This window comes from Oryzias latipes, chromosome 5, assembly GCF_002234675.1.
Source record: "Oryzias latipes chromosome 5, ASM223467v1".
NCBI classification, from domain to species: domain Eukaryota; kingdom Metazoa; phylum Chordata; class Actinopteri; order Beloniformes; family Adrianichthyidae; genus Oryzias; species Oryzias latipes.
The window spans coordinates 6,661,639-6,688,706 of record NC_019863.2 but is presented as its reverse complement, the minus strand read 5'-3'; the positions used below and the strand labels follow the sequence as shown (position 1 = coordinate 6,688,706).

Genomic DNA, 27,068 nt, shown 5'->3' with positions numbered 1-27,068 from the left:
TTAAGTAAATATGTAAATTTGAGTTTAATTAACAATTTTTGAGTTTTATAGAAATAAGAAATTAGGTTTAATAAATCTAACTTAACTACTTGTTACCAATAGAAGTAATTCATTTAAGTTGGCAAAATTGGATAAGTTATATATATATATCTATATATCTATATATATATATCTATATATCTATATCTATCTATCTATCTATCTATATATATATATATATATATATATATATATATATATATATATATATATATATATATATATATATATATATATATATATATATATATATGCGTCACATGAAAATGGAAATAAGATCAGAAACTTGTGCGTTTACTTTGTCTGTTTTTCTACTACAGGCAGAAACTCTTTCTTTTGATTATGCAGCTGTATTACTTTTTTGATGGACGTATAATCTTCATACGCCGTCATTAAAATCTCAGACTCCGTCTCACTGAAGTATAGTGCTTTCTTTTTTTCTCCATGCGTTTTAATGGTGACTCCGGATATCGGCGATCCATTGAGAATATCTTTATGTACTTGAAGGGTTAGGGTTAGCACCAGCATTAATCCAGGGTTAGCAAGTCGAGCGTAATTACGCTAAATCATATCCGGTCTTTTGGAACCGACATACCCAGAGTAAGCAAGTTCAGGCGGATTTCAGCCAGAGTTCAGGCTTAAAGTCAGGCTAGTTTAAACATGCTACCTGAAATAGCCCTCTAGTATGACTGACAGAGGGAAAACTTTAAACAAAACATGACCAAAGTTGTCATGTCACAACCGTAGTTGTTCTCTGTTGTGCTTGTAAAAGCTGGTTAAAATCACAAAATGTATTTTAAAAAAAAACTAAGAAGGATTTTCATTAATAATCATAATCCATTTTTATCAAGAATTTCTAACGGATAATAGGAACGCTTGATATCAATATGACAGTTCACCTACAATACAGAATTTTAACCCATAAGAACCCACGTTGACATCAATATAATAGAAAAATGGTTTGTTGTAAAATACACATAATTTTATTATTTGAAAAAAATGTAAAACGTTTTTTTCTGTTGAAAAAAACGCTTTTTCAATTGTTAAATTTTACTGTTATAGACTAAGAATGCTCTTATTAGTCTTTTCAAACACAAATTGTCATGGTGCCTCTGTCAGCCCCGCCCCCTCTGCTCTGCTCTGCTCCTCACTCCACCGCTGTGACCAATTCACCTTCATCAACCCTGCTGCTCAAAAGGAGACCCAGCTCCAGTATTCAACGCCAGTTCGTTACCCCTTATGGTGACTATGGCTGGTCCAGTCCATCCATGTCTTGTTTATCCTTGCCTTGCCTTGAACTAATCTTGCCCCTCCCTGCCTGTCTCAGGATTCATCAAAAGACGTCATCTGCTACTCACCTGCTACGTCTGAGAACTTTGGGACCGATCTGCTGTGGTTTTACCTCCAGCCACGTCACGAGCCTCGCTCCAGTCCGGATCGCCAGCCTGCCAAAAACAATCCTGTTATCTCCATTGAGATTAAATACTACTTACCAAGCCACTCACCTGTGTGATCATTCTGGGTTTCAGCGTCTGGGTCTGTCTTGCCTGAGAATTATGACACAAATGACTTAAAAATAAAAAATTGATTTTTTTATTTTCAAAATGCCCTCATAAATTCCTCTTACTGTAAAAAAACAAACATTTCTTTAAAGTTTCTACTTTGCAAAGGTCTTCAAAATGGCCTCCTGCCACATCCAACCCAAACTGCTTTAAGCTCAACTCTGCTAATTCTTCATTGTACATACCTGCAACTGTGATATATTGTGCTCTGGAGGTTTAACATCATTGTGCCTTGTTTTTGCTTTAAACTATTCTCTTTTGGGGTTGCTTTAAATTTTATCCATCTAGGATTAATTGTACTGTTTTAGCTCTGACCTGTGTATACACATAAGAAAACCAGTTCTACTGGTTTTTCTTTACTTTGCCATCAGTGGTAACTTATTTTATTTTAATTACTGGTGGCAGAATTATAGTTGTAATGGATGTGCATCCTACTAGGTTTACCAAGCAGTCGTGGTATTGCAGTAGTAGTATTATTGCATCAGTTAAGTAATGAAACCTCCCAAATACACTGTGGGACTCTTTGTAAAAAAAAAAAGATGTCGCAGAATGCAACTGTATTATATATATTATTTTTAAAATGTCTTTTCTTCTTGTACACTGGTAAAACTTAATCCCCAGCAGGTCTAGTTCCTCAGTGTTTTGTACGTCACAATTATAGGAATGTACCGATCGTGCTTTAGCATCAAAGGGCGAAGAGTGGAAGTGTTTCGTTCATATGACTGTATGTGAGAGAGAAAAGCTGAAAAAGAATTAAACATTTGTATGTCTCAAAGAAAAAATGTTAACATTGCCTCACTACTGAGAAAAGTTACAAAGGGTGGTAAATGTGTGGTGACTTGGCCTTAGGCCACATCTCCACTTATGACATCAAATACTCAATACTTCCTTGGAAAACTATTTTAAGCATGAACCAAGGAAGTTTAACACTGGACACATTTGGTCAGCTTAAAGTGAATCAGAGTTTTTTCCCCCGATAATCCGGAACGAATTTTCAGTCTGAATACACCCAAGCAGACCCAAGTCCGGGACCAGGAACCGCTCTGTGACTCATCTTTTGAGGTGGTCTTGGTTCGTTTGGACAGATTCGCTTCGAGTTTCCTCAGTCTGAATACAATCCGTCCTCTGAGCGGAACGACGGGACCAACGACCAACACGACCACCATAGTCGGTGGTCACGTGATCTAAACACGGTCAGAATGTTTCAGCCTAAGAGGCACTGACAAATGTAAAGCAATGATTGTCGTGTCATCAAACAAGAAAAAAAATGTTTTACTTGTTACATTTGTTTTAACACAGCTGAAAACGGGTTTTACATACTTCTCTGTGTTACGTGCCTGGCTCTACTGTGGTGTCTTCCTAAACGCTACCTTGTAGTTCTTTAACAGAATTCTTCTAAATTATTGCCATAGCACCACAACCGTGAGACACAGCAACTCCTTGAAATGTGTTTGGATGAATTCGGACTAATTAAAAAAAACTTTTCACAGATATACAGTACATTGCTTCTCACTTTTTTCCCAACAATTTATTTGTCATAAACACTCATCTGCGTACCTTCATACCCAACATCTACTCATTAACCGCCTTGTAGCATGCCTCCACTGTTCAAAAGTAAAAAGTGTTGGGATTAGTGAACTATTCCGAGAAGGATTGCAAAGTGCAGGACTTCTATAATTTCTGTCTCTAGTTGCTTTGCTCCGCCCTCGTAATTCCTAAGCAATGAGTAAAGAGATTTTCATTCACGTTGTTTTGTTTACAAGTTTTGGTTCGAATCAGGAAAGGCAGCTGATGGCAGTCTGAATACAGACCAAACGCAAGGTTCAATACTTGATCTGGAGGATTTCTTTATTGCTGTTTGGGTTGTCATTGTTTTTATTATTGTTTAATATACGCTAACATTTAAAGAAAATTAACATATACACAGTCATGTTAAAAAGTCAACTGCCCTCTTCCAGGATCTTATTTCAGTTTCTGGCTGTGTCTAGGTCCTCTAATCATTACATTTTCAAATAGGTTACAATAACTACAGGAAAAGCAATACATTTTGATAAAACGTTTCTAACAAAGTCTTTTTTTTAACCAGAAATGCGTGTGTTTGTGCATTCATATATATTTACCTTCTGAATGTGTCCCCATAACAATGGTTAAACGTATTTACCCTGAAGAAGAAAAAAAAGCAAGGCTTGTAGACAAAGTTTTTAATTGAACCTACATATAGCTAGTTTAGGCTAAAACAATGTTGACAATTGTGTGTCTGTTGTTTTGAACAAACGATGTTTTATACTAGATGAGCATAACTAAAGATTAAATGTTGGTTGGCCTAAAGCAAACTTCTGTTTGCGGACTGTTGGAAAAGCAGTAGAAAGACTCCTTTGTAATGTAGAGGTTTTGACGTCAAAGGGGCTCCATAAAGACCTAAAGTCATAGTTTGATTTGGAGCACTACAGCAAGGGGAAGCCTGATGTCTTTCTCAGTTTTGTAAGGTGCATAACTAACGAGGCTTATGCTGTGGATAAATGAAGCAGTGCTTTAGCCTTCTCTGAGGTTTGCAGAAGCTTGCTCTTAACTTTGAAACCCATTCAAAGGGATTACATGAACAAAACACATCCGATATTTAGCAGTTCAGAATGTTGGAGATGTTGGAATACAGCAATTACCAGGTGAGATGTTTTTCCTTTTCTTCTATTATATATTATTAATGTTTTATGATCATATATACATATGTGCATATTAACACTTAGCTCTTTGGAATGGGAATGACAACAATATTTTTCGGCCTATGTTTAAATCTCAACAAGAAAAGTAGCTTCCAGATTCTGATTGTCTGACCACACCCGATTCTGATCTTTTTTAGTAAGTAGGGCAGAGACAGAAACAAAACAAGTAGGTCATCAACTCTCTCCACAGTTGAAGACCAGATTTTAAGTTACACTTTTAAGCTTTTATCCCTTTTAATTAATATTTTTGTTAACTGATACTTATAACCGACTAAACATATTCAGCTGAAACCCAGAATTAGCTGGCTCTTAATGCAATTTCCAATATAGCATCCTCTTTTTTCTGTAAAGTATGAATGAGTTCTATGTGAAGTTGTTAATATAGGTGTTTTTGACTGTTGGCCAGTTCTGTTTAAATGATTTAAAACAACATCAGCGGGTAAGACTCATACCTCACTTTTCCTCCACACCCCCACAGGCACACACACCCACCCACCCGCACACACACAAACACAATAAAGATGTAATGTAAAGGAATATGATCAGCGAAAGCAGTTGGCAATCATTTTGTATTATTGTAAAGTTGGATATCCTCACAAGAAAAAAATAAAATATTGTCGCTTCTGCCTTCTATTGTAGCCAATGTTTACAGCAAATGGATAAGGCTTTTTATCTTTCATTTTAAAGCCCATGGAAAAGAAAGACTAAATGTGTTTCCTTTGTATTTGCAGGTACAATCTAATTTAGAAAATGAAAACAAGCACCACTTCCAGCAGGCTCATAGACAGCAAGTGAGGCAGTATCTGTCAACTACTTTGGTAGGTAAAGCTGGGGGCCAATGTGCCATCCAGCCTTCAGAGCATAGCTTACCACCAGGATCCGAGGGCAGCATGCCCAACAGCCCAATGGCTTTGCTCACCCTCAGTTCTAATTGTGAGAAAGAGGTGCATCAGTTAAAATCCTTATTTGAATTTTTTTTATAGAATTAACCTTTTATATTATTTTTGGGGTTATAAGAGTATTGGTCTATTTAACATAATATTATTTTGTTTATGCAGATGAATGATGTCATTGATGATATTATTAGCTTGGAGTCAAGTTACAATGACGACGTTCTTGGACTAATGGAATCAGGACTTCAAATCAACAACCAGGTAACTTATCCAACATCTGACCCTAAAGGGGTAAACATCATCATCTAACACCTTTTCTCTTGTGGTTTTACTTTTTCTACAAAACTTGAAATATACGTTTTGCCTGAAACACGATAGCTCCCAGTGTCCAGTAGTTTAATAGATGTGTACAACAATCAAGGACTAACGCTGTCCAACCTGCCTACCAGCAGCTCCTGTGCATCTGGCATTAAAAGAGAATTAACAGGTAAACTGTTCCAACTCCTGTAACATAAATTGGTTTATATTGTTGGTCTTACCTTGTTTTGTTGATGGTTTTGTGAGAGCATTCAAGTAGATTTGAGTAGATTTTGTGTTATACATTCTACTAGGGTGTGTATACACAAGAGTCTGGTGATACAGTACGCATCCCGACACGCGTTCCACAATGCAATACATATCACGATTGTGTACCGGAACACTTTTTTTTTTTTTAAGGGTATGACTCAGAAAAGATTTGACCTGAATGTTAATACGCCTTTCATTGTATATAAAATGGTAAAATTTATTTATTTAATGATCACAATGTTAGGCACTTTTACCAAAGCAAATTCACAGTGCTTTTATTTTGGTAACTTAAAATACATTTGTTCTTAAAGGGAACAGTCAACATTGTCAGATTTTTACAACTAATATTTTTCAGTATAAGACAAAATAGAATGAATCAGCCTTAACTAATATGGTTCTAAAAGTATGATTGAGGAAATCCGTGCATTAGCCGCTGCACTGCTTCACATTATTATCTGAGCCTGCTACAAATCACTGCAATCCGCATTTCTATATTAAACTGGCAGCAAAAAATGGCATGGCACAGAGTTTTGGTACCCATCCCAAGTAGAAACTAGTAGTGCATGTCTCATAACAACATAACAAGCTGGTTCTCGCTGAGATCTTGTAGTTGTTTTGGTGCGGTGTTGAGCTTCTCAAAGAGGCTCATTGTGCTGTACTAGCAGTCGGAGGTTTAAGTAAAAAGAAAATAAGGGTCAGACGCTGAAGGACCCCAATAAATAAATAGATATCGTCCTGACAGCATTTAAATTGATGCAAATATCGACAAATGAAATGTCGCGATACATTGTTGGATCTACTGAAAAAACAGTTTATTATTTGACCTCAAACCATTTGACATTGAAGGAAATTAGTTTATATTTTTACTGCAAAGTTTTTAATCAAACTCTACCAGTTACCCACATATTTTAAATGAAAAATGTGTTCACAGTTTTGGATGGTGATGAATCTGTAAATGACAGAGTACCTGCCTTTTAGATGTTTATAAAAAATGTCATTTGTGTGAGGAAAAACTCACATTGTGTGCAATTTGGAAATGCATGAGATAATATAAAGTCAATTATTTACTGAATAATTACTCTAGCTCCTGGCATGAAGCAAGTGTTGAACAAGCCTGAATCCTGTGGCCAGTATGAAAGCTATCAAAGGCCAGAGGAGTTTCCAGTAGGTAAGCTAAAGAAAATGTTTTTTATTTGGTCATCAGTTACTGCTTGTTAGTATTTTGTGTATGACTGAATTGCACACAATAAAAACCTGCTAATATTGCACAAGCTGTTACATCAACCATCACATCACAATGGTTGTTAGCCAGATGTATCAAAACCTCAAGGGATTAATGTATCACTAATTTTAGATTTGCCTGTGTGTTTACTAGTCATTTGATACTCTTTCCTCCTTAGAGACTGAGGTTAGAGCTCTTGCCAAAGAGAGACAAAAGAAAGACAACCACAACTTGAGTGAGTTCATCAAAATTGTCAATTAACTGTATGCCGTATGTTTCAACAAATGATAATGTTTTTAATTTAAATATAGTGTTTTTCATCATGTAGTCAAATGTTGTGTTTACTATGACCTCTCTTTTATTTTCTTCTGAACTTTTAGTTGAACGAAGGCGAAGGTTCAACATTAATGACCGCATTAAGGAACTAGGAACCTTAATACCAAAATCCAATGATCCGTAAGTTTTTTAATTACTCTACATAATCAGCAGTCTTATGAGCATAATGGCAATACTACACATTGGAATATTCTCAATCAAGATGGGCAAATCATCTGCAATCATAGTTATAAGTATTTTATACATTGCTTAAGTTCTAAAGGTAGACTAAACTGCTGACAAATTCAGTCATGATACTTCTGCGTAAAGAATCTCACTGCACTCCATAAGCATCTGGCAGCACAAACCTTTTAGATGGCACATATTTTTCAATTCACTAAAATGTATTACTTGTTTTGCCAGTAAGCTAGCTAAATCAATTTAGAGATTTTTTTTGTCATTTCACAGGCAGTAAAATCATGTTTGAGAATGTTGCTTATCATAGTTAACTTGCACCATGCTTAAAGCAGACAAAATGTATAAAATCATGAAACAAACTGAATGACATTTAAACCTAACAAAATAGTAATTGTTAATTTTTTAAAAATCACATTGAAATAGATTTTTAAAATTCCTTTCTCACCCTGGTGGTCTCTCCTCCAATCCCGGGTCCTCTGTAGCCACTCCTCCAGCTTCGGGGTTACTGCTCCGAGTGCTCCAATTACCATGGGAACCACTGTTATCTTCCCCTTCTATGCTTTCTCCAGTTCTTCTCTGAGTCCCTGGTATTTCTCCAGTTTCTCATGGTACTTCTTTTTAATGCTTCCATCGCTTGGTACTGCCACATCCACCACAACGGCTTTCCTTTGTTCTATATCCACCAATTAAATATCTTTGACTTTGGGGTTTCCAGTCCATATTCTGCACACATGTTCCTGTATATTATTCGAGCCACTTGGTTGTGGCGCTTCATGTATGCTTTCCCTACCAGCATGTTATGCCCCGCAGTTATGTGTTGGATCGTTTCAGGTGCCTCTTTGCACAGCCTACACCTTGGGTCTTGTCTGGTGTGGTAGATCTGAGCCTCCATGGGTCTGGTGCTCAGGGCTTGTTCCTGAGCTGCCAGGATGAGTGCTTCAGTGCTGTCCTGTAGGCCAGCCCTTTCTAGCCATTGGTAGGACTTCTTGATATCAGCCACTTCAGTTACGGTCAAGTGGAACATCCCATGCAAGGGTTTGTCCTCCCATGATGATCTGTCCTCCAGCACTGCATCCTCTGCTCTCCATTGCCTGAGACATTCACTGAGCACACTGTCAATTGGCCCTTGAGCTTGATGTATTCATGCAGCTTGGATGTTTCATCCTGGATAGTGGCTTCCACGGTCACTAGTCCTCGGCCTCCTTCCTTGCGGCTAGCATACAGTCTCAGGATGCTGGATTTGGGATGGAGTCTTAACATCCATGGTCTGTATCTCTTCCTTTGGCCATCTTATTATTCCTGCAGGGTATCTGATAACTGGCAGTGCGTAGCTGTTTATTTGCCGGGTCTTGTTCTTGCCATTGAGCTAGCTTCTCAGGACTTACTTTACTCAATGGAGGTATTTGGCAGCCTTCCTTGTTGCCTTTTTCAGGTTGCCATTTTCCTGTGGAAGTCCAAGGTACTTGTAACGGTCCTCGATGTCTGCTATTGTTCCTTCTGGGAGTGAGACATCTTTCTTTTTGGACTTACTTGCCTCTCAGTAGCCGCGGTTACATGCGCAAAATAATCTTGATCGGATCAGTGGTCGGATTAAAATTCAACCGTGTACATGGGCCCAGAAAAACTTTTTCTGATTAGAACAAACGTTCACCGGACAAAATACCGGAAGAGGAAATGAGTCCCGCTGTAAACAAAGTGAGCTGCCATATACACTTATACAGCAGCTCAGTAATATATGAGACGATCTTCTAAATGTGCTTTTATCAATGTTATGAATATTATGAAGCGCCTGTTCGCTCATCATTTTATTTTTAATCCGTGTGGTCAGAGCTTTTTTTGTGGAAGAACGGAACTTGAAGAAGCCAGGATTGGAGCTAACAACATTAGCCTTGTTTGATGAACACAAAATCAATGCGGGAAATGCCGCAATCTGCATCTTGGCTGAACGTAAATATCTGGGAATGATATCAACCTTTATTTTGTCAGGACACAAATGGAAACACAAATCCACGTGATTGTTTGAATGGTTTCTAAGGACTGAGCGGCATTTGTGCTTTGAAAAGCTCACACACCGGCTTTGGGGCGGTGTTTGAGCTGGCAGCCCGAGCTCTGCTCGGACACACAGTTCTCCTGTGTCCGGCAGCCACTAACCCAGAGTGGCGGGACGGACGCCCCTCCCCCCGGAGCGCACACGTAACAAAGCACCACCGCCCTGTCCACAAACACAAAGCCATAAATCCGGTTGCTCTGCTCACAGACACGGTTCACTCGCGTGGAGCAGCAGGTCGGTCCTGTATACGCTCCAAAGCTTTCTCTGAAGTACAGCACCTTCTATTTTTTTTTTTTTTTTTTTTTTTTTTAACTTGTCCTGTCCAACAGCTAGGCAGACAGATGAGAGCTGAGGGCCTCTTGGGTTGGACATATTTTACTTTAACAAGAGGGGTTATTAATCTTCAGACAAACCAAAGGTATGTCTGAATAAACCCCTTTTGTAATTGAGGCCAAACTTTATTAATTTCAAACATGTCTGAAAATCTTTGGTGTTGGACCGGACGGAAAAGGAAAGAGGGGAAGAAGAAAGAGGGACGTTAGAGAGAGGGGGGGTAGGGGGTGATAATAGGAGGGGAAGGGGGATAAGACCATGAAGCAGCATAAAGCAACAAGTTTACTGGTTGTTAATCATTATGGTAAGGTTCAAATGTAAAAAAAAAACAAAACAAAAAAAAGGGCGGAGCCTGTCCACACACACACTCAAATGTTATAAACACACCTGTTAGTTGCAAAAATGTCCACCTGTCGACATGTACACAAAACAGATAGTGTTCACACGCATACTTATGCCTTAAAACCAACTAGTGTGAAATATTTCAGTCATTCAGTCTGTTGAGCTGACACCTGTGCTCAGGTGAGTGTTTATGTTCTTCTAAAATGGATGGTGGAACGTGAAAAGAAGGAGGGAGAGTGCCCAGCCATCCCCACCCCAAGACCCCCACCGCACCAGCAGCGGCAGCCGGATTCCCCCCAACACCACACGGGAACCGGCAGGGAACAACCGCCGCCCGGGCGACCAAGCCCGCCACCCAGGCCAGGGCCAGCAGGGCCGCCGCAAGGCCCCCAGAGCCAGAGAGCAGGGAGGCACGGAGGGAAAGAGGGCGCCGCCCCAGCCCAACCAGGAGAGCAGCCCCCCCGCCGCGCCGGGAGAACCCAACGCAGGGCCCCACCGGAGAAGGACGCCCACAGCCCCAGACGAGCACCCCACCACCACCCAGGAGTTCCGGGCATCCCCCCGCCCCAACCCCAGGTACGGGCCAGGACCCCCCAAGGGAGACCCACTCCGCACTCCAGGCAGCCATCCGCCCGGCCAACGGTTGGTCCAGGGAGGAGCGAGGCAGGGGCCCGCCGCCCGCCCAGGAGGGGGGAACCCCGGGGAAAAAAGAGGGCCCACAAGGGGTGTTGTAAATATGGCCCGACCAGGCTCGGCCACAGTTGGAGATTTGGCGGGGCCCAGCACTCAGGAGCAAGGACCAGAACCCACCCCCCAGGGACACGAACACCCCCGGCTCAGATGTAATGTGAACCCCCCCACCGCGCGGAGAGAGCACCGCCGGGCCCAGGAAGCCAGCACCCCGGGGACACAGCCGCCGTTGCAAAGGGGCCCGTACCCCCCACCAGGGAAGAGGCAGGGGACAGATGGTCCTAGGTCCCACCTTCCTTGCAAAATGTGTGTGCGTGTATGTGTGTTTGAGAGAGTGTGTGTGTGCATGTGTGTGTGTTTATGTTGGGATGTATATATTGAGGGGGGAGGGGTGTGTGTACTAAGGGGGGTGCGGTTAAAATTGGCGGGTAGGGCACTAAGGGGACGTCTCCTGATTACTCACAGTGACGTCCCCTCACCCTCCCCACCAAGGGGCCCTAAATGTCTAAGGTGCGGTTAAAATTGGCGGGTAGGGTGCTAGGAGGACATCCGCTGCTTGTTGGCAGTGATGTCCAAGCACCCCCCCTACCAAGGGCCCTACATGTCTAAGGTGCAAATAAAACCGAAAGAGGGGGGGCCCACTCCATACGGCAACCACAGGAGGGGGGTCACTGCCTAGTAAACCCCCCCCCCAAGGCTCATCGCAGGCTAAGCCCCCCACCCCCTCACCCTATTATGAGGTTATATGAGGAAGGGGGTAAGTTGGGGACAGATGATAGACTGTCCCCCGGTGGTCAAACAGCCGTCCCCCGCCCCCCCCCCCAGCAAGGGGGCCAGGCCCACCCAGCCCCGGGGCCCCACCCCCGGAGGCGCAGACACCCCAGGCCCAGCACCACCACCCCCACACAGAGAGAGGGGAGCCAGAAAGCGCCGGCCCCCCCCGGAGCAAGCCCAGGCCCCACCCCCAAACGCCGGCCCTAGAAGAGCTCTGGTCAGGCCTCGACGGGACCGAGGCAGCCAACCGGCCGGGGAAACCGCCGATGGCCTCAGCGGAGACCCCGACCCGTCAGCCCCCCCTGCCCCGTACCAATAGTGGCCCCCCCCCTCCCCCAGAATGCCCCCCCACAGGACAGGGCCGACAAGACCCCCACCCCACCCCACCCCCAGACCCCGCAGCCGAAGCGGATGACACCCAGAGCGACCGGGGGCCCCAAGAGGGTTGTCCCGTCCCGCCCCAGAGCCAGGGAAGGGCCGATCCCAGCCCCAGGTGTAGACGGGAAGCCCATCCAGCGCCGCTGGGCCCCCCCCCCCGAGCAGCGCCCCCCGCCAACCCCCCCAGCACAGGCAAAGGGACCACCCCCCCAAGCCAAGCCAGACCACCACCCCACCCCCCCCACCACGCACCCCCACACCCAAGCCCAGAGGACCACGCAGCGCCCCAGGCCGCCCCACCCAGGCGCCGGACCCGACCCCCCGACCAACGGAGCCCCCACCACCCCCGGCCAGGCACCGGAGGCCCCGACCCCCACCCCGGCCCACGGCAGAAGGGCAAGGAGCAGCGACGACCATGCCCCCCCCACCCCCTAAGTCACGGAGTTAGCTATGGGAGACCAGAGAGACCGAATTCTTTCAAAGTTACTTGAACTTTGGGCTGACATTTTTTCCAAGCTGATATGATCAAGCAGCAGATTTCTGTGTTGACTTATATTAATATTTTTTTTGCTTTTCCAATTTATTAAAATAGTTTTTTTAGCAATGCAAAGAGTTATGAAAATGATAGAGCCTAATCCTCCTTCTACATCGATGGCACTCATGTCACCAAGCACACAAAGTGACGGTGAAGCTGTGATTGAAACCTTAAGCCAGACTGATAGATCGGCACATACCTGCTGCCAGAGAGCCTGGACAGGCGTGCAGAACCATAGTGCATGCATGTAATTGTCGGGTAGATTACTGTCACAGTGCTGACAAATGTCTGAGTTACTGAGACCCATCTTGAACATCCTCTGTCCAGTGTAGTAAATTCTGTGAAGAGTTTTGAAATGGATTAGCTGCAGATTTGGATTTTTTGTCATTTTAAAGGTGTTTAGACAAAGTTCTGACCAAAAACTTTCATCTGTGCTGATGCTCAAATCCGCATCCCATTTTGTTGTCGGAAGTGAAATATTGTTATCTAAATTACATAAAAGTTTGTATATTTTGGAGAGAGTTTTATTCATTGAGAAATTGATCAGAGTGGTAACTACATCTGGTAGCTTTAAATCGTTGTCTCTGTATTTAAACTTTTTAGTAATAATTGATTTAAGTTGCTGATATTCCAAGAAGTTATATATTCCATGTTTGTCTTGAAGTTCCTGGGGAGTTATGAATCTTCTATCAATAATTATGTGCTCTAGTTGTTTTATGCCCCCTGCTTGCCAAGCTGGGAAGTGGATAATTTTTTTGTTTATGAGGATGTCTGGGTTGTTCCAGATGGGTGTCATTTTGCACGGTTGAATTGATGATTTTGATATTTTGAGAAATTCCCACCAGGCTGTTAAAGTGGCATTTATATTAATACTTTTGAAACAATCCTGTTTTTTAACTATTTGACTAATAAATGGAAGATCTGACAGGTTGATCTTTCCACATAACGCCTGTTCCAAGTCTAACCATGAGTTGGTTTCTGGATTATTTTTTAACCATTTTAAGATGTATTGTAATCTATTTGCAAGAAAGTAATTGTGGAAGTTAGGTAATTCTAATCCTCCACAGCTTTTTGCAGATTTTAAAGTTTTTAGACTAATTCTTGCAGGTTTATTGTTCCATAGAAAGCTTGATATGGATGAGTCTAATGTTTTGAACCATTTTAATGGCGGTTGTGTGGGAATCATTGAGAAGAGATAATTAACTTTGGGTAAGATTTTCATTTTAACCGTGGCTACCTTGCCCATAAGGGACAAAGGCAGGTTGGTCCAGCGTGTTAGGTCGTCCTGTATGTTTTTCAGTAATGGGGTGTAGTTTAGCAGCACCAGTTCTGATATTTTGGGGGAAAAATAAATACCTAGATATTTTATATTGCCTGATTTAACTGGTATTGTGAGTCCTTGCTCCGCATTACTGTTCAGTGGTAATAAAACAGATTTATTCCAATTAATGGAATAGTCTGATATAGAAGAGAATTCATTAATGATTGTTGCCGTTTCATTTACAGAATGTATATTACTTAAAAACAGTAATATGTCATCTGCATAGAGACTAATTTTATGATGGCTGTGTTTGGTTTTAATTCCTTTAATACTCTCATTCTGTCTTATTGCTGCAGCTAGAGGCTCGATAAATATTGCAAAAAGCGAGGGGGAGAGTGGGCAACCCTGTCTAGTTCCTCTTCCAAGAAAAAACCTGTTGGAAGTCTGTTTATTAGTTCTAACTGATGCATTGGGGTTGTGATATAATATTTTGATCCAATTGATGAATGATTCTCCAAACCCAAACTTATGGAGGGCAGCAATGAGGAACTTCCAATTTACTCTATCAAAGGCTTTTTCAGCATCCAGTGATAGTATAGTCATTTCCTGGTTTTTGATGGTGGCAAAGTCTATTATGTTAACGAATCTGCGGACATTGTCATCCGAGTGTCTGCCTTTGATGAATCCAGTTTGATCAAAGTCAATTATGTGAGGAGTGACTTTTTCTATTCTCTGTGCTAGTGCTTTGCAGATAATTTTTACATCTGCATTAATTAAAGAAATGGGGCGATAGCTTGAAGGACTCGTGGGGTCTTTGTCTGGTTTTAGAAGAAGGATAATGTTGGCAGAGTTCATGTTAGGTGGTAGAGATTGGCTTTCATTGATAAATTTTACCGTTTTATAAAACGTTGGTGCCAGTTGTTCCCAGAATTCCTTATAAAACTCTGCAGGAAAGCCGTCAGGCCCTGGTGCTTTACCATTAGGCATAAGTAACAGAGCTTCATGAAGCTCAGACAACGAGAGCGGAGAGTCTAAATTTGTGATTTGATCTTCGTTTAACTTGGGCAGGTTTATATTGTTGAGAAATGAGTTGATGCTTTGTTCTGATGGATTGATCTGTGGAGTGTATAAGTTTTGATAAAAGTCTTTAAACGCATTATTAATTTTTACCGGGTCATGGGTGACATTCCCTGTTTGGTCCATAATCGAAGTGATTGTTGATTTTTCTTTATTAATTTTAAGCTGATTAGCTAGAAATTTGCCAGATTTATTTGAGTTTTCATATCTTTCCAATCGAAGCCTTTGTATCTGGAATTGTGTTTGTTTATTGATGATGTCATTTAACTGCAGCTTTAAATTTTTCAGGTCCCCCAGTATGTGTTCCTGTGCAGAAGCAGCATAAGCAGTCTCCAGAGTTTTTATTTTATTTCCTAATTCTAATAAATCTGCTTTCTCCTTGCGTTTTTTATGCGTTGAATAAGAGATGATTTTCCCCCTCATGACTGCTTTTGCTGCTTCCCAAAGAATACTTGGTGATATTTCAGAAGTATCGTTGAATTCTAAGAAGGTTGCCCACTCTTTTTTAAAGAATTCAATAAATTCCTGGTCTTTTAACAGAGACGTATTAAACCTCCAGGTTGAACCCGAGGGTGTGGGTACTTCCCTTGAAATAGTAACAGAAACTGGTGCATGGTCACTGATAATAATTGGATGAATGTTGGAACTTTTAATTTCTTTCAAAAGGGAGTTACTGACTAATAAATAATCTAAACGAGATTGTGAATGGTGAACTGGAGAAAAAAAGGTGAACCCCTTAGTGCTTGGATGACATGAGCGCCAAGCGTCGCAGAGACCCAGATCATTCATGTACTGCTTTAGAATACTTGCAGACTGCCATGTACGCTGGTTTGCTGCTGTGCTGAGTCTGTCAAGTTCAGGGTCCAAAACAAGGTTGACGTCTCCTCCTATAATGATTGTGGAGTCAGAGTGAACTGAGAGTGAGGTGAAGAATCTGTGAAAGAAGGAAGAGTCGTCAACATTAGGACCATAGATGCTGGCGATGCAAAAGTCTTTATTCTGAATGGATATATTAATGATTACAAATCTGCCTTCTGGGTCAGTAACTGTATCCTTATGAGTAAATGTAACATTTTTATTAATCAAAACTGCAACCCCTCTTTGTTTGGAGTTGAAACTGGCAGAATACATAACTGGATACTGGGAACAGCACAGGAGATGACCAGCTGATAAAGATAAATGGGTCTCCTGCAGCAGAGCTATATCTGCTTTAAGATCATTCAGGTGATTTAACACTTTCAATCTCTTTGGCCCAGAACCAAGTCCACGCACATTCCAGCTAACGATGTTAAGACTGTTCATAGCTGTTCTAACCGGGAGAGTGCAAGGCTAAATAGTGCGTGTGCCCGTCCGTGTGCGCGTGCCCGCTGTGCGTACCTGCTACACTGACAAGCGCTATGCGTTGTGGGTGAACGTGTCTTGGCTATGAGCTGCATGTTATGTGCGTCCTGTGTGAGCCTAAGTGAGGTTTTTGCAGTTTATCAACGTGTGTGTGCGGGATCGCGTGTGCATGCTCTTATGCGCGCTAGTATGCGCGCGCGCCCGTTCCGTGCATAAATAAATACTCACCGTGGTTGCGTTGACTTTACCTGATTCACATATGAGGACATGGGAAGGGGGGGGGACAAGAGAAAAGAGAGAGGGAAAGAGAAAGAACAAAAAACAAAAACAACGAAACAACAACAGAAACATGAATGTGAGAGAAAGAAAAAACACTTTTCCTGAGAGGTGTGGATTATTGATGATCCGATTATTTCCTAGTTAAATAAGTTTGCGGGTTTCTTCTGGGCAGCGCAGATGTCAGTGCGCCTCTGAAAGCCTTCAGCACAGCCAGGGTGTTACCTCTGGGTCCCGGAACAGCTTGCCATTCACAAAAAGTTTATCAACAGCAACCACCGCGCGTGCTCCAGCAGACAGGTGCTTCCTCCTCAGCGGGAAGAGGATTTTCCGACGGCGGAGGATCTCGCCTGGAAACTGATCATTCATGCTGTATTGTGTGTCTTTCAGCTCGCGCCCTCTGCTTTTTACCTGCATCTTTTGTTTATAATGTTCAAATTTAGCAACAATAGGACGGGGACGCTGATTGTCCGGCCTCTTTCCTCCGAGCCGGTGAACCCTGTGGAAGGAGATCTTCTGGACTTCTTCCTTGGGGAGTTTCAGGTGGACCTCTATAAAGGACTTAACAATGTTCTCCGGGACTTCCCCTGCCTCTTCTGGAATCCCTGCGAACACTAGATTGTCCCTCATGCTCCTCGCCTGAAGATCCAGGAGGGTTTCCTTGATGGATCGGTTTTCCTCAGAGAGACGGGCGGTGTCATTGCCCAAGATCTTCACGGTCTCTCTGAGGGCCTGGTTCTCCGCTGCGAGCTCCTGCACCTGCTGTTGGCTGAACTCCAGCCAACAGCAGGTGCAAGTACAGCACCTTCTATGCGTGACGTGAACCAGAGCAGTAGTGACACACAATCGGAATGAACTGTTTACATGCAACACGATCGGATAAACAATCAGCATAACCCACCTATCTCGATTGGAAAGAAATTTTGATCTGAACGAGTCCGATCTGGGCAGAGTATTCCGAACGGCGTGTTTACATGACGCATTTTTCTTCCGATCAGTTCTTTCCGATTACTTTTGTCCATGTAAATGCAGCTATTGTCACCATCTGCCAGCATTTCTAGAGCCAGAAGGATACCCCAGTGTAAGTAATGTAGATCTCAGTGTATAAAGTAGCTTGATAGGGTTACTGATGGTGGTCCCATTTGTAATCATCATCCATTGCCAGTGTTGATGGTTATTTGGCTAAGGGGGTTTAGACCCATGCAGAACAGCAGTGAGGACAGAGCATCGCCTTGATGTAAAATTGTGCAAGTGGCTTGTCATTGGCTTCAAGGGTGGTTTTTCACAGCTTCATCGAAGTTCCTATGAAGGCTCTTACAGTCCTGTTTTTGTTGTACACCTCCAAGCATTCAGTGATCCACGTGTGTGGAATTGAGTCGTAGGCTTTCTTATAATCAATCCAGGCTGTGCACAGGGTGGTGTGTTGTGACCTACAGTCTATAGAAACTGTTCTTTCTACCAGAAGTAGTGTTTGGCTCCTCTGGAATCTCTACTAATGCCCTTCTGTGCGTTGTTCATGTATTGATCCATGTGCCTATTTATCTTGGATGCAATGATGCCTTTTATGAGCTTCCATGTTGTGGAGAGACAGGGTATTGGCCGGCAGTTCGATGGTACTGCATCTTTTTAGGGATCCATCTTGATCAGGATCGTTCACCCTTCCGTTAGCCATTCAGGGTGAGTCCCATCGCTTAGCAGCGGGTTCATTTGTGCTGCCAGGTGCTTATGGAGTGCAGTGAGATGCTTTACGCATCAAGGCCTGGTTCTGTCCATATATAAGATGCTATTATAAAGAAAAAAAGACAGCAGGTCAAGTTTAATACAGGATTTAACATTTGAAATAACAGAAGAATTGACCTTGTAAGCAAAACTTGTTTGGGTGGGACTGATTAAATTCCTTATTCAAAATTGTAAGCAGATTACAATGATAAAAAAAAAAAAAGTATTAAATCATTTAATAATAAAAATAATTAAAGCCACAAGCGGGCGCCCACAGCCGCACCTCAACCCCCCGCCCGCCTGCCCGCCTCTACGCAGCACCTCCGCTATCGCTGCCCACCTCTATGCAGCACGGCCGCCCTCACTGGCCACCTTTGATTAAGGCTAGTCTAAGGAAAGCATGTTGCTTAAGATGCAAGTTATGCTAACTATGTTAGTTATGCTAATGTGGCTAAAAGTGCTAGCATCGCGATCAGCATCATCAATTCACTCAGAGAAACACATTGTTCAAGATGCTAATTTAGCTAACTATGCTAGTTATGCTAATGTGGCTATAAGTGCTAGCATTGCGATCAGCATCATAAACTCACTCGAAAACAAATCACTTAAAGTGCTAATTATGCTAGCTATGCTAGTTATACTAAATTTGCTAAAAGTGCTAGCTTAGCGATCAGCATCATCAAATCACTCAGAAAAACACATTGCTACATTGGTAAGAGCTACATGTCGTAAATTGATAGAAAATCCACTTTTTTCAAAATGGCGGCTTTTCTGTTGATTTTATCTTCATAGCAACCATTAATCAGAAAAAGTAAACCTTTGGATGTCGTTAGCAACGGACGTTTTTTTGCTAACCACGCCCACATTCCTTATGTGTCCATATGCAGTGTTTTTCAATATGTTCAGTTTCAGCCATGGATGCATGCATTTAATTTTCAAAAAATGTTATTGAAAAACAGAAGATATATAAATGTGCGCCACATTTGCTAGCTTGCCACTCGGACGCTGTTCAAATTCTACAACATGTAATTACAAAATTTTTTCCACAGTAGCTTGCCATTGATGTCCAAGGAGTTTCGAGACGTTAGCTAAAAACGTGTTTTTTTTACGGGATGTCCGTGATGTCCTCGTCTTCATTTTTAAGTTATCCTAGGTGTGATTTTTTTGGTGACTTTTCGAGTATGTGGCGGGGGTCAAATTTTCGCTCAAAGCTGCAGAAATTTTTTCAACTGCGAAAACAATATGGTCCTTGCAGTCAGTGACTGCTGATGCTGGCCATAATTATCTCTAAATAGTTTTATCTGAAAGTTTGATAGATAAGCTAAGTCATAAACTTAAGACATTCTTTCTTAACAAACTAAACCTTGTAGTGGGATTTCTAGCTACATTAACTTAAAAATATAGTTTTTCTTAATAGTTTTTTTAATGTATGATTTGGGAAATTTATTACAAATATCCTAAAACATGAAATGAATGTAGTGATGCAGAGAGATTAAAAATCTAAAATGATCTTAGCTGTCTTTTTATTTGCAGTACTTTGAATCCTTTGTTCCTATTTTAATACTTAGTCAATAATTAAATTTCAACATGTCTTACCTATGTATATCTTTGCATGATGTACTCTTTCAGATTAACCGTGAGCAATATTGTATTGTTCGAGTCAGCTGGTCATCTAACTGAAACTGTGTACTTTTGTCTTCTGTATACCCCCAGAGATATGCGCTGGAACAAGGGCACGATTCTCAAAGCTTCAGTAGACTATATCAGAAAACTGCAACAGGAGCAACAGAGAACTAAGGAGCTGGAGTGCAGGCATAAGAAGCTGGAGCATGCAAACAGTCATCTTATGCTTCGAATACAGGTGGATCACTATGTGGTGAAAGTGGGAAAAGTTCAAAGGATACTTGCCTTCCTTAATGCCATAAATTTTCTTCTAGTCTTTGTGCATTGGAAAACATAATTTCAAAAGCTCTGTCTAATTATTTCAGCAAAAAAGCACTGCAGTTATAGCAAGATGATTACTTTATTTAAATGTTGTCTAATTATAATTAGACCCGTTTTTTGTTATAGGTATTTTTTCTTGTTTTACAAGAATACAAATTTCTAGGTAATCATCTTCTTTTTGTGTTATTTATTTGTCTTGAGACTGATGGACACTGAAGATGGAGGCAAAATGTGAACTCCAATATTCCACTTGTCCAAAATCTTCTGGGCTGGATGGATACAGACCCTTCCTAAGTTTTGGACTGGATCTGTTAAATGAACAGAGGGCAGTTTCATCTGCCAGAAAGAGCTCATACTAACGCAGAACAGTCTCATCTGGACCAGTTCAAGTTTTATATTTGGCCTTTAGAGGTGTTATTGAACGGACTTAGCTTTGATCCACTTTAGTGGACACTCACAAATATTCTGTCTCGTGTCAATCTAACATCTAATTGGTTTCAGAGGAGTTTCCTGATCTGAACCCAATCACCTTATTTAACCGTGTTGTCTATGTAAGCATCTTGATCCCTTGCTGATACAACTATAAGTCTACTAGGAGAATCCCTCCAGGCTCTTTTCCAGTTGGGTAGATTAAACTAATAAAAGGTACATGCAATGTGCAAATGACAGTCAAGACCCACTGCATGACCAAAAAACACTGGAAAAGTCATCCATCTACTCTGCAAACTTCAGGGTCTAGGGGAAAATAGTCTTATTACACAGACGGATAGTGTTGCCAGATTGGGCAGTTTTCCACTCATATCTCAAATTACTTAAATTTGGCTGTTTTTCGCCAAATTTAGCAACACTGCCGAAAGAAAGGCACAGAACTCGCATGAACTCCTTAAGTAAATTCAAGCTCTAAAGTTACTGTATGTATTAAAGAAAAACTGCAACAAAAGTATCGAAAGTATAGATCTCATTATGCTAGTATCACTACTTCCCCTTGATATCGATACTATTGATACTCAGATCGATCAGACAGAAATGCAAGCTCATACAAAAACTTTTTATCTCTCAGCTGTGTTGTGTCCTTCCCTTTGTTTTCCATAAACTGACAGATTTCCTCACGTTGCTCAAAACATCTGTTCAGTACCTTTCCTCTGCTTAGCCATCTCACCTGTGTGATAGGGCACATCTCTGAATTCTGAATCCAACTCCTCCAGAAAAGACTTGAACTGCCGATGATCCAAACACTTGGCTCTTATGAAGTTGACTACTAGTTTTATAGAGCTCATAAAATGTTCCATTTGCAGATCTTTGCCACAGAGCGCTTCCTGATGTATGATACAGTGATAAACTGTCAGTTCACCTGCATCTTACTCCAATATCTTTTCCTGAATCCTGCCAACCAATCCACTCTTTTGACACACCATCTGTCGCCAGTCCCACAAGTTTTTCCCAGGGCAGGCTCATTTCAGTTATACATTTGGATACCTCTTCAAAGATCTCTTTTCCTGTGGTGTAGTCCATATTGGTTTTAATCCTAAAAGTTCCTCTGTGACGCACAGGCTCGAGTCTACTCCACGGATGAAGATTGACAGCCGGGGTGTATCAAACGTGTCGCTGCTCTCATCCACAGAAAGGGAGCATGGAATAAAATCTTTTCCCTTTTTCTATTAGTTGTCCATGTAGATTAGTGGAAACTCACACACACGCCCAGGCAGAGTGTTTCTGCAAAGGCTCACATTTAAAAATTCTTGCCTTTTATCTGGGCACACGATGACGCAAACTTTGACCATGCACTTTTTGACAAACTCTCCCTCATCAAAGTGTTGGGCTGATTAAGCTATTTCTGCTGCAACAATAAAGCTGGCATTTTACAGCAGCTTCATTTTTTGATTTTGCTTTCATGAACAAAGTCTGCCATCAAACCAGGATTTCATCTCCTCCCACTTCTGCAACTTCTGCTTTACACCCAGGTCCTTGTACTTTTCATCATTTTTTGTTTCATAGTGTCTTCTTATGTTATATTATTTCATTACAGTCACATAAGCTCCGCACACAAGACAAACAGGTCTGTCCTTTATATTCGTGAACCTTTATATTCTTCCTCCCTCCTGTCTTAAAAGCTCCTGTTGTCCATCTTTCGTTTGGCTATTTTTGTGGAGGGTGAAATTAATTTGTCCGATGTAGTTGTCAATGACTGCCAACAGAAAACAGGAGCACTTGACGGTTTTGACTGCGTGCCAAAATACTAGAAAAGCATTGTGAAATTTGTAGTATCAGTGGTAAGTATAGTGAGAAGCAATGTGTATCCCTTTAAAAGTAGTTTTAATGAGCCTGCATTCATCCAACCACATTTCCATGAATTGCTGTGTCTCATCATTGTGGTGTTATGGTATAATTTTTCATAGAATTCTGTTAAGGAAACTACAAGGTAGCTTTTAGGATGACATCACAGCAGCGCTTGCTGAGTAATGGGAGACAGAAAAGCATGTAAGAAGTGTTTTCAGCTGTGTTAAAATAAACGTTCTATCAAGTAAACAGATGGACCCTTTTTTTGGGATAAAATGATAATCGTTGCTTTACATTTGTCAGCGGCTCATTTGTTGCTTCTTTCCTACTGTGTTAACATCACGTGATGACCGGCTACGGCGGCCATTTTGGTTCAATTGTTTCACTTTGAGGACGGATTTTATTCAGACAAAGGAATCTCAGATTGCACTGAAGCTCAGTCCGATTGGAATAGAACCGAGACCACTTTCAAAGACGGGTCTGAGAAAAAACGTACCGGTAAAAGTCACTGAGAGCCGTCTTCATCTTCCTCCTGTGCACTGAAACCATGGAAGTCTTCCTTCTCAGTGTCGGATTGGAATAGCGTCAGATATTCTTCGCCACACACTCTCTCTGTCTCTCTTTCGTTGTCGCTGTCAGTGTCACTCTCATCCTGAGGCCAACTCACTCCTGAGCTTGCGTTCTTCGTCACGCAGCAGACCGGCTTTTCGAAACCCGTTGGCGATGGTGGATTTTTTCACACTGCTCCACGGTGTCAGGATCCACTGGCAGACTTGTGCAAAAGTTGCTATTCGCATGCGGCCAGTTTTGGTAAATGATTTCTCGCCGCTGGTCATCCAAGCCTCCCATTCAACTTGTAGGGCCAATTTAAATGCACAATTCACACTAATGTCAAGTGGCTGCAAATACTTAGTTGTGCCCCCAGGAATCACATCTTTATTATTGGCCCTCATGCTGTCCAAAACGAGTAATGCTTTTTTTCTATGAAAAAATCCTCCCTTGCCATAACACTCGGTCAAACATTCTTTCATTAGGCTCTCTACCATTTCACAACAATGTCTTTCGGGAGGTTTTCTTTTGGCATAGTAATCCTCTTAAAATTACCATTGGCGGCAGTTTAAGTCCAGATGCAGTGCAGCCCATAACACAGATGAAATGCATCCTCTCGTGGCCGGTTGTTTTCAGTGTGACAGATGCTTCACTTTCATTTCACTTTCTTGTTGACGGTCCTGGTGAGGGGCAGGTCAAACGTACCTCATTCATATTTATGATGTCATCGGGTCCGATGGGATTCTCTGCTATCTTTGTTTGAAGGAATCTGTGGAAATTTGTGACTTTTTCCTTGTAGTCGCGAGGGACTTGCTGACACAGAGTTGTCCGTGTCCTGATGGACAGGCCTTTACGTTTCATAAATCTAAGACACCACGACGGTCCTCCTTTTAAATCCTGAATTTTCTTTTCGGTGGCGATTGTTTTTGCTTTCAGTCTGATCTGCACAGTGGAAACACCTCGGCCATCTGCTCTCTGTGTGTTCACCCAATCTTCAAGAATGTTTTCCAGTTCGGACCACCTGCTTTTAGTAGCTCTGGAAGCTTTTTTCCTCTTTTAACATTGCTCCAGTCCTTCCCGCTGCTGTTTCTAGCGTCTCACCATTGATTCATATATGCCAAGTACACGTGCAGCAGCTCTGTTTCCTTCTTTATCCGCCAGCTCGATCGCTTTTAACTTGAAAGCTGCTTCATATGCATTTCTTCTTGCATTTTCCATGATGAGGGTCTGTTCGTGCTATTTATTCACAAAGCGGGAATTTACATTAAACTTCCGTCTTCCTCAACATATACTCTTACTTTTTCTGCTCGAGCACCCCTGGTGGCTGTTAGAAAAAATGCATTAAAAAAATGTATAAATAAACCGTATCCTTGAATAAGTCGCAGGGTTGAAAGCGTGTGACAAAAGTAGCGGTTAAAATCCGGAAATTATGGTATTAAGAAGCTTAAAATCCCCGTCTAGGTACTGGCTATGGATGACTGTGTCGCAGTATAATACAGTCTGTTTACAACCAATCAAAGTCAATGTCATACAATCTTGCTCTACCCCTGTAACATTTGGCCTGTTTTGGCTTTGTGTTGCCAGTCTCAACATAAATTGGAAGACAGTTGGAGTGCAAGTTGTTCAAGTTGATGTCTGCTTGCTGCTCTGCCTAACTAATTTAAGGCGGAAACCCAATAGTATTTCCCTGACAAGTTTCTTGAGTTTACAGTGATTTAAGGAAAGTGTTTAGTAAATCTAGAGCCCCCTTAATTCCTCCTCACAGATCTTACAACTGCGCTTTTGAGCTACTGCCAGGTGCTATCCTCCCTTTTTGTGAGGGAGTATGTGAAGGCTTGTCCTGAGAGTAACAAAAACTAAGCCCCTCATCAAGCTCTTGCAGATCTGCTTCATCCTCTACATTCTACGATTGTCCCTTACTATATCTGCGCTCTCACTGATTCACCGATTTTTTTGTGTGCGTAATTTTGCATATCTCTCTGAGACCTGTTGCTCAGACAAGATAACTTTATTAAAAAAATGACATTTTTAAACATCATATGTTTTTGATTTCCTTTCTCTGTTATTTCTAGGAACTTGAGATCCAGGCACGGGCTCATGGTTTGACAGTGGCAGCCGCCCCATCTATCTGCACATCAGAGCTTTTGGCACGAGCCATTAAACAGGAGCCTATTCTTGGCGAATGCCCACCAGAGATATACCAGCACTGCTCGGCTCCTGACATGTCTCCTTCAACAACAATGGACTTAAACAATGGCATCATTACTTTTGACACCATTCCTGCAGAACCTGGGGATTCTAGCTCTTATGGAATCTCCAGAATCTGTAAAATGAAGGAGATGGTAAGGGACAAAAGTTTTGGGCCACTTTCACCAAGTAAACCTTTGTTGTCTTCAATACCACCAGATGTTTCTAACAACAGCAGTAACCACTGTAGCTCCAATGCAAGCATGGAGGAAAAAGAGAATGGCTGTTAACTAAATGCAATAAATGTCACTGACACTTCCATAAACAGGCCCTGGATTTCATGTAATTTAACCCTTGTATTATCCTCAGATTTTACTAACATATTTTACCCTCCAGAAAATGATTTACACAAAATTGCTAACAAAGTTTTTGTGTCAGGAACATTGTTTATTTGCTGAATACATAAATTACCCCTTAATAATGAAACCTATCACCATTATTATTTAAGTTGCATTATTGCGAAAGTTTCAAGTTAATGTTAAAATTAGTGGTCCCTTTAATCAAAATACTTGTAATTCTCTCTTTGTCCTTGTTTATTATGTTGTTCTTATATAAATCCATCCATCCATTTTCTTAACCCACTCTATCCTTTTTGGGGTCACCAGAGCCTGACCTGGCTACTGTTGGACGAAGGTAATGTTCAACCTGGACAGGTAGCTATTCTGTTGCAGGACACATAATCACACACAATTACACACTCACAGACACACTTTGGGACAATTTAGAGTAATTAATTAGCCCACAGAACATGTTAATAAAGTGTAGGAGGAACCCGGAGGGCTCTGGTAAACCCCCAGGAGAACTTTATTGAATTGTACATAGTCTTCCTTCTCTGTAAAATGTTTGTGGCTGATTTAAACTTATTGAACTTTGTGATGAAAATTTTCCCTTTAACAACAAAGTGGAAAACCGAATGCTAACTTCAGCCACATTCAACTTTTAATGATGGATAAATAAAGCAAAATAAAATGACACAACCGTCATAAAACTGGTATTTTTTAAATATAATTATAAACACGAGTCCACCGCATCTGCAACTTTATTATCTGTGTATGTGAAACATTTGAAAGTAAGTCACTGCATATCAGGCAGAGCAGCTTCTGGTATGTGGAAACAATTGTCTCAATAAATCCGTATTTGGAGGAAAAGTCCTGGTTTTGTCTGTAAACAGCAGCTTTGTGTTTCTTAAAAGTCAACGGCTCTTCTTCAGTGTCCTGACTGACTCTTTTCTCACCGAAGAAACTTTCCAAATATCTTTTATTGTTTGGTTTTTGTTTGCTTTCATGCATTGAGCTACTAACTTAGTGGTCTAAGCAGCTGCTTAAAGTCACCTGACGTGTCAAGACAGATGTGGTGAACAGAATCCGGTCAGTGTTGCCAGGTAGAGTTTTACAGCCCTAAAAGTCCTCTAAAAACTACGAGACCCTACAAAAAATGCCCCCAAAAAATCAATGATTATTTAGCAGTAATCAATCATTCTTCTTTTATTACTTCCCATTTTGATTGAAAGTCTAATTTTGAGACATTTTTAATGATATTACTTTCATATTTTTTCTATGGACGCATATGTGTCTTATTATTCAAAATAAAAGTCTATAAGCTTTTTCAATTTCACAATAAAGCGCGTTCGTTGACCCCAAATAAAAATGAAAAACCAATCCGCCAAACCGCTTTTTCTTTTTCTTTTTCTTCTTCAACTCCGCTCATTCTGTCAATTAATTAAAACTATAAAGAAATTAGTATTTGACATTCCCCACTT

At 41.4% G+C, this 27,068-nt stretch overlaps 1 protein-coding gene across 1 annotated transcript; it reads left to right on the top strand.

The window, feature by feature from the left end:
- The first annotated feature begins 4,231 nt into the window (after window positions 1-4,231).
- Window positions 4,232-25,539, top strand: LOC101163732 (microphthalmia-associated transcription factor-like). Its single transcript, NM_001282288.1, has 9 exons — window positions 4,232-4,264; window positions 5,053-5,265; window positions 5,380-5,475; window positions 5,593-5,701; window positions 6,866-6,949; window positions 7,182-7,238; window positions 7,384-7,459; window positions 20,006-20,153; window positions 25,135-25,539. The coding sequence occupies exons 1-9, from the start codon at window positions 4,232-4,234 to the stop codon at window positions 25,537-25,539; spliced, it is 1,221 nt and encodes a 406-aa protein (NP_001269217.1).
- The last annotated feature ends 1,529 nt before the right edge of the window (window positions 25,540-27,068 follow it).

Excerpts from the sequence above, each read along its gene's own strand:
- LOC101163732 (NM_001282288.1), top strand. The coding sequence starts at position 4,232 with ATGTTGGAGATGTTGGAATACAGCAATTACCAG. Across the intron at positions 7,239-7,383 it reads GAAAGACAACCACAACTTGA|TTGAACGAAGGCGAAGGTTC; the intron begins GTGAGTTCATCA and ends CTGAACTTTTAG. Across the intron at positions 20,154-25,134 it reads ATCTTATGCTTCGAATACAG|GAACTTGAGATCCAGGCACG; the intron begins GTGGATCACTAT and ends TGTTATTTCTAG.